At 34.5% G+C, this 17366-nt stretch overlaps 1 protein-coding gene across 1 annotated transcript; it reads right to left on the bottom strand.

The window, feature by feature from the left end:
• Positions 1–262: 262 nt before the first annotated feature.
• Positions 263–16245, bottom strand: LOC18589220 (Calmodulin-binding protein). The gene is made up of 9 exons (XM_007014098.3): positions 16104–16245; positions 15719–15870; positions 15084–15159; positions 13833–13891; positions 12270–12763; positions 12029–12189; positions 11748–11951; positions 4632–4860; positions 263–1326 (listed from the first exon to the last, which is right to left on the bottom strand). The coding sequence occupies exons 2-9, from the start codon at positions 15829–15831 to the stop codon at positions 734–736; spliced, it is 1929 nt and encodes a 642-aa protein (XP_007014160.3). The 5' UTR covers positions 15832–15870; positions 16104–16245; the 3' UTR covers positions 263–733.
• Between the last annotated feature and the right edge of the window lie 1121 nt (positions 16246–17366).

The raw sequence follows: 17366 nt of genomic DNA, 5'->3' as shown, positions 1-17366 counted from the left end.
CTGAATTTCTTCATTAATGGCGATTGGGCAAATCTTTGGAAAAAAATCATTAATACTAATAAACAACAAATATGCAGAAAATGTGCACATCTTTTCTCCCCTTTTAGGTCAAACAAAGCACCCAAAGGCCTCTAAATGAAAGAAAATATCTTTTACATTTCCTTTTGAACCAAAAACCATTTCGGCACTTCCCAATCTGGACACACAAAAATGCAGGAACTGTTTAGGATGAGCAATAAGTATACCATGCTTGGCATTGAAGTAATCAGGTAACTCAACTGCCGTATTATTACTAAGGTTAAGAGTGAAGACCAAGCTCAAAGACAAAGTATAGCTTACAAATTCCATAACATTTTCTGCGAATAAGTACAACAATTATAACTGAAACAACTTAAGGTCACACCTACTGCATTAGAAAAATGAGTCAACAAGGGAGGGGCCATCAACTTAAAAGCAAATTTACCCCCCCTCAAGGCCCTAACATAAACTCAAATTATCATACACAAACCAATGGTAAAGCATATTACTAAGGCAAGTCAAAGAAACAGCTTACTGTACAGGAGAAACTGTACAAGACGAGATTCCCAATGTTGAATTCGGTCTTCAGGACTTCTGGAACCAATAATTTCATGCGATCAGTACCTCTAGTTTTTCCCTCCCATTGATGGAGTTCTAGTAACTTCTGAAAACATAGACAGAAATGAGAGGCTTGCCACTTAAAAAGACTTGATCACTATTCTTCCTCTTCTAACTCAACTATCTGTGCCCGTCTCTCAGCAGCTTTCTTCCGGATAAAGAACCCCCATCTCATTGCTGCCTTAATCTTCAGCCAACCAACAACTGCTTTGCCAGGACGTGAACGATCTTCATCTACAAAGTTTGGCATTGGGGATTGCATGTAATTTGGGAATCCATACCCACCATCTTCTGTCACATTAATAGAAGCATGACCTCCCATGCTAAAGAGGCGGAGCAGGTGCTGCATATCTTCATTCTCAAGCATTTCATGACTCCTGATGCGAATCTCTTCCTCTGAAAATAAGTCCTCAACTCCTTTATCTCGGTTGTTTGTCCAATCATCAAAAGGATTAAGATTTGATGACTGCATTGAAGAACCAACATTTTGAAACCCTAAGGCAGATGACTGTGGAGGACCAAGAGCCAGCCCAACAACATTGTTATCATTTCTCAAGCTTTGTGGTTGCTGAGAATTGTTAATCAGCTGGTCATGTGGCAAATATTGTGTGCTGTCAAATTGATTATGAGAATTGGAATTCACATGCTGGGACTGCCCTGAGTATTTGGTTGACTGATTATCATTATAACCTGAGGTAACCAAGACAAAAAGAAATGAAGTTATCCAAATGCCAGCTGTGATTGGATGAAAAGAAGAAAATATGGTTCTCAACTTGATAGTCGTACCAAGATATTAAAATCTCAAACAGTAATCCATACTATAACAGGAGGCTTTATCCTTATGGGTAACATATCAACAAGTCTTTTACAAGAAATGTGTTTAACTCTAAAAAGATAATAGAATAAGATATTTCCCACCAAAATCCCAGTTAACTCTGCTGTAATTCACAACAAAATTATTGATTTACATTACTGATAGGGGTATTAGCTAAATTTCCTTACAAAAATTGTCAATCTAGGCATCAGTTACAGTAAGAATGCTATATATTTCCTGCAGTATGCATGAGAAAACAATTGAGCCAGATGCAGATAAAAGGTAATCATACAAAAGCCACAATTTCCAATGACCAAGGTACTTCACTATCTGATGTTAAGCAATACATTACCTCATCTGGTTTCCAACAAGACCTAGAACTACTGGATCTCTATAACTAACAAAATTTCATCATAATGCTGCTATCTAGAAGAAAGTCATTTTGACATCCAAAAATTTCTGAATCCACCCATTTCAATGACACTATGATTTTGAAGAATACCGCTTTTTGAACTAAAAAGAATAGAAAAGTACTTCGCTTCCATCTAACTCTGACCCAATATTAATCTAAAATTATATTTTTAATCAATCTAAAAAGATAAAAACCTCCCATTTATGACCTTGGCTAATGCCAAGACATAAATCTAGATGCAGTACCTAAAGCCTATGTCGTCCATCCTTGGGTTATGGGTGTTTGGGGTTCAGTGTCGGTATGTGTCTAGGAGTCTGAACTCATCAATTGCCAGGGCAATGGCATAAAACTCTACAAGGAAAAACATGGGGTACTTGTTTTATATCTACCTTTTTTTTTATCAGAACGGTAGGTTTGTCATTTACTTGACCATAACACATATTAGAGTTATATGGATTTATTTCTTAGATAATAAAGGTTAATTGCAATTTATGTGATGATAGTGACACTGGAAATCTGGAAATGTGGTTACCATAAAGTCAGCCTATTCAGGAAATCTAGAATTTCACGGTTGTATCATACATGGATGAATTAGAAAAGCATGCCTAGTTATGTGAATATGGAACATTTTCAATTTTATGGGCCCACAACTTTTGAAGGTAAAAACCAATGAGTATTTAACCCTTTTCATCCGAAGCCAACCCAGCAATAAAAAAGAAACAGCATATAAGGCCCAACTCAAAAAATTAAAAATAAAAAGAGAACCAAAACCCAAAAGCTTCCAAACTTTTGCAGGCTTAAGGCCAAAACCAATGTTTGAGACCTTTTAGAGTGCAGCAAAATGGCTCTCTCCCTCTACATTATCTCTGGCACCAAGATGATTCTCCCAGAGCTAGAGGTGAGCAAAACCAATCCAGACCAATTACCCACCCAAATCAAATGCGATTTAAGTAAAACGGTTCAGTCTAATTGGTCCATTTAATCAATGGGTTCACAATGTTTGGTCTAATTGATTTTTTGATTGGTTCTTGATTTTAAAATTTTTAAACCAATCCACCCAAAAAAACCAAACTAATTTTGTATACATATATAGATATATTAATACATGTAATATTTTTTTAATATTAGTAATTTAATATTAATTATATATATTTATTTATTTATAAATCTGTATTAATATGAAATTACAAATTATATATTTTAAATGATATAAGTTATATGTTAATATTATAATATATAATAGTAAATATCCTACATATTAATATGTTATAATTATTACACCTTAATAATGTTTCATAATATAAAATGTTATGAATATATATATATATAATTGTATAAATATATTCTATATACATATATTTAATTTATACATAAGCATTACTATAATTTATAATAAACTTTATTTATATAATTATACTTAATAACTTTATTAGTTATCACCTTTGATTTTATAACATATTATTTATAATTTGTTATTTTTTATACAAACTTTGATATAAAACATTATAACATATAAATTATATCATTAATTTCATCTATATATACTAAAATCATATATTTTATATACATATATTTAATTTATACATAAGTATTACTATAACTTATAATAGATTTTATTTATATGATTATATAAAAAATTTTAACATTTAATTTGTATAATTAATTTTATATATATATATATATAATAAAGTAATATATTATATATATACATATATTTCATTTATACATAAGCACTACTATAACTTATAATAAACTTTATTCATATGATTACACTTAATAAGTTTATTAGTTATCACTTTAGATTTTATAACATATTGTTTATAATTAATTATTATTTACACAAACTTTAATATAAAACATTATAACATATAATTTATATCATTAATTTCGTATATATATAATTATGGATAAAATTTATAAATTTTAATATTATAATATGCAAAAAACAGTGATACAATTTTGATCCATTGGTCCAAAATCGGACCAACCCAACCAATTCTATGTTTAGTAGGTTTGGTCTTTCTTTATAGTTGGTTGATTTTGGTCGGTTTTTTAAAATGATTAATCATTTGGTCCTTAGGTAAGGTGGCTCAAACTACCCAATCCACTCATTTGCTCACCCCTAGTCAGAGACTTTCATCCTTTCTCCTTTTCCTTCCTCTCCATTTTTATCTGTTTACTTTTATCTTTTTGTTATCACACTGATTTATCTGTTTTCTCTCTATTCCCCACTCTTCTCCCTCCTTACCCACAATAGCACCACCTATCTAGAGATCTCATTGCTGCCAAGGACGTTATATCAAGCCATGAAAATGTCCTGCCATGAAGACGAGTCCAAACAATATTTTGCAGTGTCAAACAGATACAGATTGTTTCCAGGATCGTGTTGGACAATTTTTAACAAGTACAAGTAACTTAACCTAAAGGTTAAAATCCAGCAAAAGAATTTTAACTAAAAAAGAAAGCAGCCAAAGAAAATTGTACTACAGTGATGCTAGATGATACAGAGGTATTTATATTTTTAGAATTTTGTTTTTTATGTGGTTTCATCATTTTATTTATTTAGTATATTTAGCTACTTCGCAGCAAGAATTAATCCTTCAGAAAAAACCTTTACCCCATATCATGTTAAGTTTCTGTCTTGTATTAAGGAAAAGGGGAAGCAGGCATGAAGCAAAATGATATTTATAAGCATCAAGATTAAGCTGAGAGCAGCATCATGACATCAGCAAAATTTCCTTAAAAACTAAAAGTTTACCCAATGCTTACCTTCAACCTGTAGGCCTGAATGCACCTGCTCAGTAGGAACTGAAACTGGCAACCGCGGTAACTGCAGTTGTTGATCTAAAGCATTAGGGTAATCTATCGCACCCATCTGAAGTTCATTTCGGGCACTTGACCTCCTATTTTGCCTGAAGTTCAACAGTGACTTGCCATCATACTCTATGACTTTATTCCAATTGTCATAGGCTTTCTTCACCAATGTATCTACATAGACCTGCAGAAATTTTTTTGTTCCCCTTGTTTTATTAGTGAAACTATTTCATTCAACTAAAAAATAGAAAATGAAAATAAAGCTGAGCCAGGGCTTAAGCAGTAGAAAACAACAAAGAAGCCACATACTCTAAGTAAAGGTCTATCACAAAGGAAAAAGAACAAAGTAATATTATCTGGCAAGAAAACCAATGCAAATCCATGCCATCTGATTAATTTGAATTTAACATCAAGCAAATAAGTTCTCTAATAGCTATTTCTATCACTCATAAATTAAAAGAAAATCTTTAGTTCTCTCTAACTACAGCAGCAAGCACAGCTTCGTTAAGACCATCAGCTGCCATTCCCATGCTTTCAGGTACAACATGACTATGGACCAGAACCAGAGAATAAAAGGTTAATATCCAGAACTACAAACCAGAAACAAAGAAAAAGCCACAGATTAGCCTTGACTTCAAAATCAGTTCTATCTCAGAAAGCTAAGGCACAGCAGCATCAGATTTCAGCTGCCTACAAAGTTAGAAATTGCAAGCAACTACCAAATTTTCAAACAGAATGATGTATTGTCCTGCACTCATGACAGTAGTCATTTCCTTCCAGCTACCAACACTGTTTTAATTTTTTCTATTTTACTGAAATGCCACAGAATAAAATCAATAACCCACAAAATACAACAATAAATGCAGCTGTTTTTTGGCTTCTCTTTTCTTTAATTTCTTCTGACTTTTCAATTGATTTGAATAAGTCTGCAGTACATTAATAGAGAGGAAAGTTGAAATTAATCCATTGGTTACTAGACCTATTGATGCAGGCGCATATGAAAATTTATTTAGTATTTTAGTTAGTTTAGGATTTTATTTTATTTATTTAGTTTGAAATTCTTTTTCCTATCTTTATTAGAATTTTAGTACTTTAAGTCTTTATTTAGGATTAGAATTACTATTTGATTAGGATTTATCTTAACTATTATAAATAAGTATCTTAGGTAGAAGATTATCATTATCATCTTTTGTTATTTTGAATATTTATTCAAGAGGTTTCTTTGAAAACCCAATTATCTTTTTATTGTTCCAACACAATCAACCCTATTCTAGCCCTAATTGTTGAGTTCTAATTGCCCTAAACCTTTCGGCTACATCAAGTGGTATCAGAGCAAACGATCTTACTATCCTATAAGGATTTGAGTTAGGAGATTATGGTTGGTCGAGCTAGAGGTCGAGGTAGAGGCAATCAGCCCCAACAAGCTGAGTTGGCAGAGATGCGGAGAATGATTGATGACTTGACCCGGGCTGTGCAAGCCTTGCAGCGTCAGGAACCAATGAAAGCCCGAATGGAGAATCCGGAAGGTGACCACAATCCCCTTGAGATTCACGATCTCAAGGATGATGACGAATTTGAGAACGAGAACCCCTTTCATGAAGATGGACCCGCAAATCAAGCGGCAAGAGTTGGATTGGAAGGCCGGTTATTACATGCTCTTGATTTAAACAGTGGAGGAATCAGGATCGAAGTAACTGATTTTCATGAAAAATTTCATGCGGAAGAATATTTGGATTGGGAAGCTAGTTTGAAAAATTACTTTGAATGGAAACCCATGGCAGAAAATCGGAAAGTGTTATTTGTAAAGTTGAAATTAAAGGGTACTGCACTTCAATGGTGGAAGAGAGTTGAAGAGCAACGTGCACGACAAGGTAAGCTTAAAATCAGCACTTGGGAGCACATGAAAAGCAAATTACGAAAGCAATTTTTACCTGCTGATTATACTATGAAATTATATGAAAAGTTTCATTGTTTGAAGCAAAATAACATGACCGTTGAAGAGTATACATCGGAATTCAATAACTTATCAATTTGGGTTGGGTTAGCTGAGAGTAACGAACAAATTACTTCTCGTTATCTTGCTGGTTTAAATCATTCTATTAGAGACGAGATGGGAGTAGTTCGTTTATACAACATTGAAGATGCTCGTCAATATGCTCTATCAGCAGAAAAACGGGTTTTACGCTATAGTGCTAGAAAGCCTTTATATGGCACCCATTGGCAAAATAATTCTGAAGCAAGACGAGGTTATCCAACATCCCAACAAAATTATCAAGGGGCTGCCACAATCAATAAAACTAATAGAGGTGCAACCAATGTTGAAAAGAATGATAAAGGCAAGAGTATAATGCCTTATGGAGGACAAAACAATTCTGATTCTTCTACAAATAAAGGAGGCAGCAATTCCCATATTCGATGTTTTACTTGTGGGAAAAAGGGGCACACTTCTTTTGCTTGCCCACAACGAAGGGTGAACTTAGCAGAATTAGGGGAAGAATTAGAGCCTGTTTATGATGAGTATGAGGAGGAGGTAGAGGAAATCGATGTTTATCCTGCACAAGGCGAGTCATTAGTGGTACGAAGAGTAATGACAACAACAGTAAATGAGGAAGCAGAAGATTGGAAGAGGCGAAGTATTTTTCGCACACGAGTTGTTTGTGAAGGTAAAGTGTGTGATCTTGTCATTGATGGAGGAAGCATGGAAAATATTATTTCAAAAGAGGCAGTGAACAAATTAAAGCTTCCTACAAACAAACATCCTTATCCTTACAAGATTGGGTGGCTAAAGAAGGGACACGAAGTACCAGTAACTACTCAATGTTTGGTGAAATTTACTATGGGAGATAACTTGGATGATGAGGCCCTATGTGATGTTGTGCCAATGGATGTTGGTCATATTCTTGTGGGTAGACCTTGGTTGTATGATCACGATATGGTTCATAAGACGAAGCCAAATACCTATTCTTTCTACAAGAATAACAAGAAGTACACTTTATATCCTCTTAGAGAAGAGACTAAGAAATCAGCAAACAACAAGATCAGCAAGATCACTGGGTATTTATCTGCTGAAAATTTTGAAGCTGAAGGTAGTGAGATGGGTATTATGTATGCTTTGGTAACTAAGCATTTAAAAAGTGATCAGATGAGTAAATCTCCTCAATATCCAACAGAAATTCAGCAGTTATTGAAGGAGTTTGGAGAATTGTTCAATGAGGATTTGCCGAAAAGTCTACCACCTTTACGAAGCATCCAACATGCAATTGATTTGGTACCAGGAGCAGCATTACCAAATCTGCCAGCATATAGAATGCCACCTATGCAGCGAGCTGAGGTACAAAGACAGGTTGAGGAGTTGTTGGAGAAAGGTATAGTGCGTGAAAGTAAAAGTCCTTGTGCTTGCCCAGCTTTGTTAGCTCCTAAGAAAGATGGTTCATGGAGGATGTGTGTGGACAGCCGTGCCATAAATAAAATTACAATCAAGTATCGTTTTCCCATTCCTCGATTAGATGAGATGCTTGATCAATTAGTTGGTTCAAGAGTGTTTTCAAAGATCGATTTGAAGAGCGGATACCATCAAATTAGAATGAGGGATGGAGATGAATGGAAAACAGCTTTCAAAACCCCGGATGGATTATTTGAATGGTTGGTGATGCCATTTGGCCTTTCAAATGCACCAAGCACATTCATGAGAGTCATGGCAGAGGTACTCAAGCCCTTCTTGAATTCATTTGTGGTGGTTTACTTTGATGATATTTTGATCTATAGCCACACTAAGGAAAAGCACTTAAAACATTTACGACAAGTTTTAGAAGTTCTTCAAAAGGAGCAGCTTTATATAAACTTGAAAAAGTGCAGTTTTATGCAACCAGAAGTGGTATTTCTTGGTTTCATTGTGTCTGCAGAGGGTTTGAAACCAGATCCAGAGAAGATTCGTGCAATTTCAGAGTGGCCAGCACCTACATCTATCAAAGAAGTAAGGAGTTTTCATGGTTTGGCATCTTTTTATAGGAGATTCATTCGAAATTTTAGTTCTATTATGAGTCCTATAACTGAATCTTTGAAGAAAGATGGATTTGAATGGTCACATTCTGCACAAAAAGCCTTTGAAAGAGTTAAAGCTTTGATGACTGAAGCCCCAGTTCTCGCACTACCAGATTTTGAGAAGTTATTTGTTGTTGAGTGTGATGCTTCATATGTAGGAATTGGAGCAGTTCCTAGTCAAGATGGAAGGCCTATAGAGTTTTTTAGTGAAAAGTTGACAGACTCTAGACGATGTTATTCAACTTATGACTTAGAGTTTTATGCTTTGGTAAGGGCCATTCGTCATTGGCAGCACTACTTGGCTTATCGTGAGTTTGCTGTTTATTCTGACCATCAAGCTTTAAGGTATTTGCATTCGCAGAAAAAGCTTAGTAATCAACATGCTAAGTGGAGTTCTTTTCTCAATGAATTTAATTTCTCTTTAAAATATAAATCTGGGCAGTCTAATACTGTGGCTGATGCTTTGAGTAGGCGATGTAAAATGTTATCAGTTATGAGCACTCAAGTCACAGGATTTGAAGAACTTAAAAATCAGTATAGTTCTGATTCATATTTCAGCAAGATAATAGCTGATTTGCAGGGTTCATTACAAGCTGAAAATTTACCTTATAGGTTGCACGAAGATTATTTATTCAAAGGTAACCAGTTGTGCATTCCAGAAGGATCTTTAAGGGAGCAAATCATTAGAGAACTTAATGGGAATGGTTTAGGAGGACATTTTGGGAGAGACAAGACTTTGGCAATGGTGGCTGATCGTTATTATTGGCCAAAAATGCGCCGAGATATGGAGAGGTTGGTGAAAAGATGTCCAGCTTGTTTATTTGGTAAAGGCAGTGCTCAAAACACTGGTTTATATGTTCCTTTACCTGAGCCAGATGCACCTTGGATTCATTTGAGTATGGATTTTGTTTTGGGACTTCCAAAGACAGCAAAAGGATTTGATTCTATCTTTGTGGTGGTGGATCGATTTTCAAAAATGACACATTTTATTCCGTGTTTTAGGACTTCTGATGCAACTCATATTGCTGAATTATTCTTTCGTGAGATTGTAAGATTACATGGAATTCCAACTTCCATTGTTTCTGATAGAGATGTGAAGTTTATGGGACATTTTTGGAGAACTTTGTGGAGGAAATTTGGAACAGAGTTGAAGTATTCTAGTACTTGCCATCCGCAAACAGATGGTCAAACAGAAGTTGTGAATCGAAGTTTGGGTAATATGTTAAGATGTCTTATTCAAAATAACCCAAAGACTTGGGATTTAGTCATACCCCAAGCTGAATTTGCTTACAACAATTCTGTCAATCGAAGCATAAAGAAGACACCATTTGAGGCTGCATATGGGTTAAAACCTCAACATGTGCTAGATTTAGTACCCCTACCACAAGAAGCTAGAGTGAGTAATGAAGGAGAGTTATTTGCTGACCATATTCGGAAAATTCATGAAGAGGTAAAGGCTGCTTTAAAGGCCAGCAATGCAGAATATTCTTTTACAGCAAATCAACATCGTCGCAAGCAGGAATTTGAGGAAGGTGATCAAGTACTTGTGCACTTGAGGCAAGAAAGATTTCCTAAGGGTACTTATCACAAACTCAAGTCTAGAAAGTTTGGACCTTGTAAGGTGCTAAAGAAAATCAGTTCAAATGCCTATTTAATTGAGTTACCACCTGAGTTACAAATCAGTCCTATTTTCAATATTTTGGACTTGTATCCATTTGATGGATGTGATGGAACTGCATCTACCATAGACGCTCAAATTCAGCACCTTCCAATTGCTAAGGTTGAAGTTATTGAGGATGTGCTAGATGAAAAAGAGGTTCGATCTAGACGAGGGAACCCGTATAGACGATTTTTAGTGAAATGGCTTGGTAAACCTGCTAATGAAAGCACTTGGATTGCAGAAGAAGAATTGAAAAGAGTGGATCCCGACATCTATGAGGAGTATGTCAAGGCCTACTCGTCGGAGTCGAGTCTTTTCTGACCCGAGGGGACTGATGCAGGCGCATATGAAAATTTATTTAGTATTTTAGTTAGTTTAGGATTTTATTTTATTTATTTAGTTTGAAATTCTTTTTCCTATCTTTATTAGAATTTTAGTACTTTAAGTCTTTATTTAGGATTAGAATTACTATTTGATTAGGATTTATCTTAACTATTATAAATATCTTAGGTAGAAGATTATCATTATCATCTTTTGTTATTTTGAATATTTATTCAAGAGGTTTCTTTGAAAACCCAATTATCTTTTTATTGTTCCAACACAATCAACCCTATTTTAGCCCTAATTGTTGAGTTCTAATTGCCCTAAACCTTTCGGCTACATCACCTATGATGCAGCTAACTAAACTTAGATAAATAGGAAAGTTGAAATTAATCCATTGGTTACTACACCTATGATGCAGCTAACTAAACTTAGATAAATAGCCTAATCAAGTCCCTTCCACAAGATTTGTCATTTTATATTAGACCAATGTACATCTGACCCAAATGTGCACCCTCAAATGAATAAATTATTATCCAAGCATCCTAATCTATCATGCATGAAAGCATCTATAGACTCCAGAGCTTTTCCTTCTTTCTTTAATTTTTGGTTCAATGAACTATAACCCTAGTCTGACCTCCCTCCCTTCCAGCCTGCCAGATACCTCTACTCACAAGGAGGCAAATCCAGTTGGTAAACCATTTAAAATAAAATACACTAGCTCTAAGTAAAGCAGCCAATCTTATATAACTTAAAACAGGAAAAAATAATTATTATAGCACATAATACAAAATTAAATTGTAGAGAGCAGTCCTATAAACCACATGTTTAAAGATTAAATTACACACACACACACATAAATGTATGTATGAGTATTTTCTAATAAAAAGTGCTAAAATATAAGAAAATACTGCAAAATATTTATTATTGTAGGCCTAGATAACACTGCTACTAACACATCCCACATGGTAGCCTCTCAAACACAAAGAGGTATATAACATTTTATATTTCATTGAAGAAATGAAAACAGCTTATATATATACACCCACCTTTTGACTATCAGATAGAGAATCAGCAGGTATATACTGTTCCCCAGTAATGAGGCCATTCAACTCATAGATGTTGTTGAAGATAACACCAACACTCCTTGAATCATCAGTATAGTAAACATAAAACTTCCCACTCAGCACACAAGTCTTTGCATGTTCTAATAGAGCTTCCCACATCTTATTTGACATGCCACTTCCAAGAATCTACAAACACATAGAAATATCAGAAGGCAGCTACAAAGCAGTAGCATTTTGCTTTCAGAACCAAAATCCAAACTCACATTTCGTAACTTTTGTTGATCCCTGACCACAAGCCGCAAAAAGTCTTCAACTGTGAATATTCCTGCAGTGTTAAGCCTCTTGTGGAATGACCCATCTTTTCCAATCTTTTCCAATCTCCACACATCATCATTCAACGCAGGTGGATAGTGCTTCTTGTACACTGTCAAGAAACTCAACTCAAAAAAAAATTCAAAAAATCCACAAAGCAACAATCAAAAATGGTATAAAGTATGAACTCACATTCCCCTCTGTGATCCTTGACAGTAAAAGCCTCCGTCTTTGCTTCACGTACACGTATACCCTCACAATATCCAGAAGCGACCTTCAAGCCAAGCCTGAATTTCCTACTTCTTATCCAACTTGAATTGTCAGTAAAAGTGAGCTCTCCTAGTGTCCCTACCCCCTCTTTGAGGGTCACTTGCAAGTCACCAGTCAACAGTGGTCTTTTTCCTTCACGTTCTTTTACCACATGGCTCTCAAATTCTTCTTGTGTCCAATCTTCATCATCCTCGTTGTTGAAATCACCTTCAAGCACAACGACATCTAGCTTTACACAGGCTTCAGGCCCAGTTGTTACAACTTGTCCAGTGTTAGTGTCAACTAGAACAATATGTATGGCAGCACCCTGCTCCCCTTCTACCTTTCCTCCGGTGAAGAGAGGAAGGGACAACCTGGACCTGAAGTGGAGCTGCAAGCTCAGTCCATCTGGACCTTCAATTCGTTTTGGAGAAGATCTGAAAACCAAAAGTGTTAGAAATAACAAAAGTAAAAGATGTTGTATATGAAATGTGGGGAGACAGTGAGAGAATAGGAACCTTAATGCTGAAGAAGAGGCGGTTCTTGTAAAGGATCAATAACATCAAAAACAATAAACTACACCTATTCCCACTACATTTCTTGTAAAAGGATCAAGATAAAAAATTTTATTTCAAGAAAGTAGAATACCAATCAACCAGCCAAAAACCAAATAAAAGTAATCACAAAATCAAGCTTATTGTATGGGTTTCATCAGTTTCATATCAATGTCCAGCAATGCTCAAGTATATCCAAAGGCAAGCAATTAATTACCCAAAGCAATCCTACAAACAGAGGACAAGAAAAGAATCAAACCTAAGAGCATTTGAAAACTCTTTCAGAACTTCATTGCAATCCTTCAATTATCACACACAAATGTTCTGAAATATTGGCTACTTAATGAGCCAAAACTAAACACAAAAATATTAGAACTAACAGAGACTGTCATCAGCACTCATAGTTCATATATATTCAGTAATATACCTATGATTGCCCAAGCTAATGCTAAAACTATTTATACTAAAAAACCCAATTGTTTTTTATGTCAAAACGTGTAATTTAATATATTATAAGAAGTTCTCACATCATCATGCAAAATGCTTGAAACATGCCGATATTTCACAATAACTAAAATTTGTCAAAGACCAGCAAATCAGAACTGAAGATTAAAACCACCAGCTACCGAAAGATACACCATTTGATAAGCAAGCAGCCCATTTACGTCACATAAAGTATGATCTTTCTCAAATCTCAAACGTCCATAATTGATTTCACACTGTTAAGCATACAATGCAATCCCAATCAGTAATAGGTGGAGTGAGCACATCCTAAATATAAGGCTACCACAAACTCTCAAACCAAACTGATATGGGATGTAAATGTAACACCACTTAGCATGCACCATTGTGAATGTCGTGTAATTGAAAAGGAAATTTTCTAAGAATTGAGACATCATAACAAAGCAAACTTGACTCTATAACCATAAATGAGCAGATATAAATATGTTACCTTCCATTAAGTCTAGGAGGGCCTAATTTTGCCAAAGCTCTTTCCACCTCTTCGCTTACCTGCAAAGCATCAGTGGCAGACATAAGAAGAAAACATGAGAAAAATAACATAATCAAAAGGAGAAAATAACAGGATACAAAACAGATTTTCCTAGAATCGCACTAAAAATTGTTCTAAATTGATCTCTTAAATGCAAAACACAGAAAGCTCATTTTAGAATCATCCAACAAATTTCTGTACAAACAGTGGACATTTATTATCATGGATGAGGGGCAGGCTTGTGTCTACACCTAAAAGTTCCTTTGTCATGAGTATCTAAGATGCAAAAACACTGGAAATCATCATCGGACGCAGAATATGGGCACTTGTGCATGAATAAGTGATAATTTAGAAAACAAAATCAAATATTAACTATTTTCATATCAATTAACCTTTTTTAGAAGGGATGGAGGGAGGAAGAATTGAGAAACATCACAAAGGCATAGTCATTCTTAAGGATGGTGAATAAATGTAAGATAAGGTCATCTAAAAATTCTGATCAGGACTCAATCTCACATAAATATAATCTAGGATTTTGACTCTAATTGAAAATATTAGCAAGAATTATGCAATTTGTGACAGCGGCAAAAAAAATTGGGGAGATCGGGTAACCAATCACACCAAATCTGGTTGAATTACCAACATTTGAACCTAACATAATAACTCTGAGGTCAAAGTTGAACAGTCCTAGAAGGAAATGAGAAGAGGAAAGCCTCATATAGTAAGCAAGTTTTATGAGGAAAAATATGAACGAGTAAAACAAGAGAATCAGCATTCTTCATAATCACTTCAATAAAAGATTTACTCAAGTCCCCTAAAAAAAAAAACCTTTAAAGGGGATAAAAAAGGAAGGGAGAATTTGAAGAGAAATAAATGATAAATTGAGAAAAGGCACTTACATGCATACACACAATACAAGCACTGTGCACAAAAGCACAATAGATGCATGTTCACAAGTAGGCATATATACACATACATATAAGACACCCATTCAGAAGTAAAACTCCAATCAGCAGAACAATGCTTGTCAAGAACATCATATTACCATTTAAAGCAGTGTCCTCTAAACTTAGATTCTGACAATTGTACTAACCAACTATATACCGAAAAAGAAAAAGAAGTAAAAAGGCATGCACTGCTCAAACATAGACTTAACAGTTTCCCGATAAAATTGATTGCAAAGAAAGTAAAACATTAGGAAATGGGTCTTACAACTCTACGAAGAATGGGTTCCAAAGATGAGCAAAGCTTCTGCAGGCTATCCACCTTAAGAGCTTCTACAATTACACTGCATAATATATACGAGTAATTTTTCAGAAAAACACAAGGCACTTCAACAGAAAGAACATCTCATCATTTATTAACCCTGAATTTAAGAATTTTAAAATCCCCAAGTGTGTCACACAATTAAATGACAAAAAGCCAAAAATGTTATCCAATTAATAATTCATTAGGAGGAATAAAAAAGATTTGAATTGTGTTTTCCCCAATTTGTCTGATTGGTTGCTGCTTCTACTACTTGCTTTCTGCTTCCAAAAAACTTGCAGCAAGATCATAATCGAATAAAAATAAACAAATGTATATTGAGAACATAATAGTTTTACATAAAAGCAAAGTTCTGCATTTTGTTCTGAAAAAAATTAATTTTAATTATTCAAAAATTTTATTTTCTTTTATATTTAAGCCTGCTTTTTCCTTTTTCCTTTCTGAAGTAAAAATAAACGGCAACAACCAGGATCCACACATAACTTCTCAACATATATTAGTAAACCAACCAAGAAAACAAAGTACCAAACCAAGGCAACAAAATTTGAACAAAAAATAAGGGAAAAAGAAACAGAAAATACCTGGCTAAAGCAGGGCGTTTTCGCTCGGGCTGCTGCTCCTCATCTCCTTCCAAACTCCTCTTCCCTCTAGCGATACTATTAGTCCTCTCCATATACCTAGTTTGCCTCTGCATTCTCTGAGTACCAAATTCAGAACCCTAATTTTCCCAGATCTACACAGTCACAAGAAAATCAACACTTTAAAACTCAGTGATTCAACTCAAAAACTTCAAATTCAAGCTGCTCAAAACCCTAATTTACCTTTTAAACACCAAAAAAAAATTAAACTAAAAAAATAAAAATCAGCTAAATTAGCTACTTATTATAAGTTACGGTCAATTTTTAACCGAACAAATAAGAAACAGATAATAGAGGAAAAAAAGAAAGTGAGAAATGAAGGAAAAACCTGAGAAAAAAGAGGAAAGTTTTATAGCGTTTCGAGGGGTATGTTTGGGAAAAGAGAAAATCCGAAGAGAAAATCTTTTGAAGCAGTGACTACTATTATTGAAGTAAAATGAAGTCTGTGTTTGGTCTTTGGGACCTTTCGTATATCTTTTTGTTTTATGGTCTACCCTGGCGACTCTTCTCAGCTATGTTTCGAGGTGTTATCAGGTACGACACGATCCACTGCAACGCGCTGGCCCTTTTAACCGTGGTCAACGGATGAGGTTCTCTGATCATGACTCTCGGTGGCGTTTTGTGGTGGGTTTGAGGGATTTGTGAAAGCGACTTCGGTGGCCCCTAACACAGGGGGTCTTTATTAGCGGATTGGATTTTTTTGCTCACACCTCAGTTTACGTAGGGGATTAAATCGTGACCGTACGTCGGCACTTTGCCACGTCAGTTTGAGACATATTTATAGTGTCTCCTTTTCGTTGACGTCAGTGGTTTTTGGTGTGACACACGTCAGTTGTCGATTCGTGTGAATTACGGGATTCGAAACTAATGATGAGAAGAGAAATGCAAGCAAAACACTTGCCCGGATAGAAAATAGGATGTTGGATAGGAAGAGTTGAAGAAGGAACCAGCATTGTCAATAGAAAACAGCAAAACAGATATTGTTTCTTAATTTAGAAAAGGGGTTTTTAATCTTATTTTTAAATAAAAAATTATATATTAATTAATAAATCAAATGTTTGAATGCAGAAAATAACAAAATAAATATAATTCACAAAATTTTCACTTGTACACTAATTTTTTTTAGAAATAAAATAATCATTTCGTGAATCAATCAAATATTATATTTAAAATATTTAAAAATAAAAAATATAAATAACATTTTCTTTCTTCCTAACCAAGCAAATCAATAGAGGCAAAGTTTACTGTTTTTTGAATTTTATCAATAACCTTTTTTTTATTAATGTCAATTTTAAATGTACAATCTTATACAATAACATACATAAATTTACTTAAATATTGAGTATCTTATTTATTAAATCCAAAACATAAATATTATAATAATACATAAATAATCCAAATTCCGTATTAAGGTCCCTTGTTTGAACTATTCATATATATATATTTTAATATTTGTGGCTTAGGAGACAGTTTTAGATTTATCATTTATGCAATATTTTATGGCTACCAAAATATTCTTGTAAGAGCTGGTCAAATACCTACCAATAGCTTTCATCAAATCGGACATATAAGACAACATTGAACATAATCT

The sequence above is a fragment of the Theobroma cacao genome, chromosome 9 (assembly GCF_053813885.1).
Source record: "Theobroma cacao isolate CCN51 chromosome 9, ASM5381388v1, whole genome shotgun sequence".
In the NCBI taxonomy this organism is placed as follows: Eukaryota; Viridiplantae; Streptophyta; class Magnoliopsida; order Malvales; family Malvaceae; genus Theobroma; species Theobroma cacao.
Note: the sequence above shows the minus strand (reverse complement) of the source record. Positions and strands in the feature narration are given on the sequence as shown.

Bases quoted from the DNA above. Each gene is read 5' to 3' on its own strand.
- LOC18589220 (XM_007014098.3), bottom strand. From the start codon at position 15,831: ATGCAGAGGCAAACTAGGTATATGGAGAGGACTAATAGTATCGCTAGA. The intron at 12,764-13,832 runs GTAACATATTTA...TTTGGTTTTCAG, and splicing joins CCTCCTAGACTTAATGGAAG to ATCTTCTCCAAAACGAATTG. The intron at 12,190-12,269 runs GTGAGTTCATAC...GTTTCTTGACAG, and splicing joins CAAGGATCACAGAGGGGAAT to TGTACAAGAAGCACTATCCA.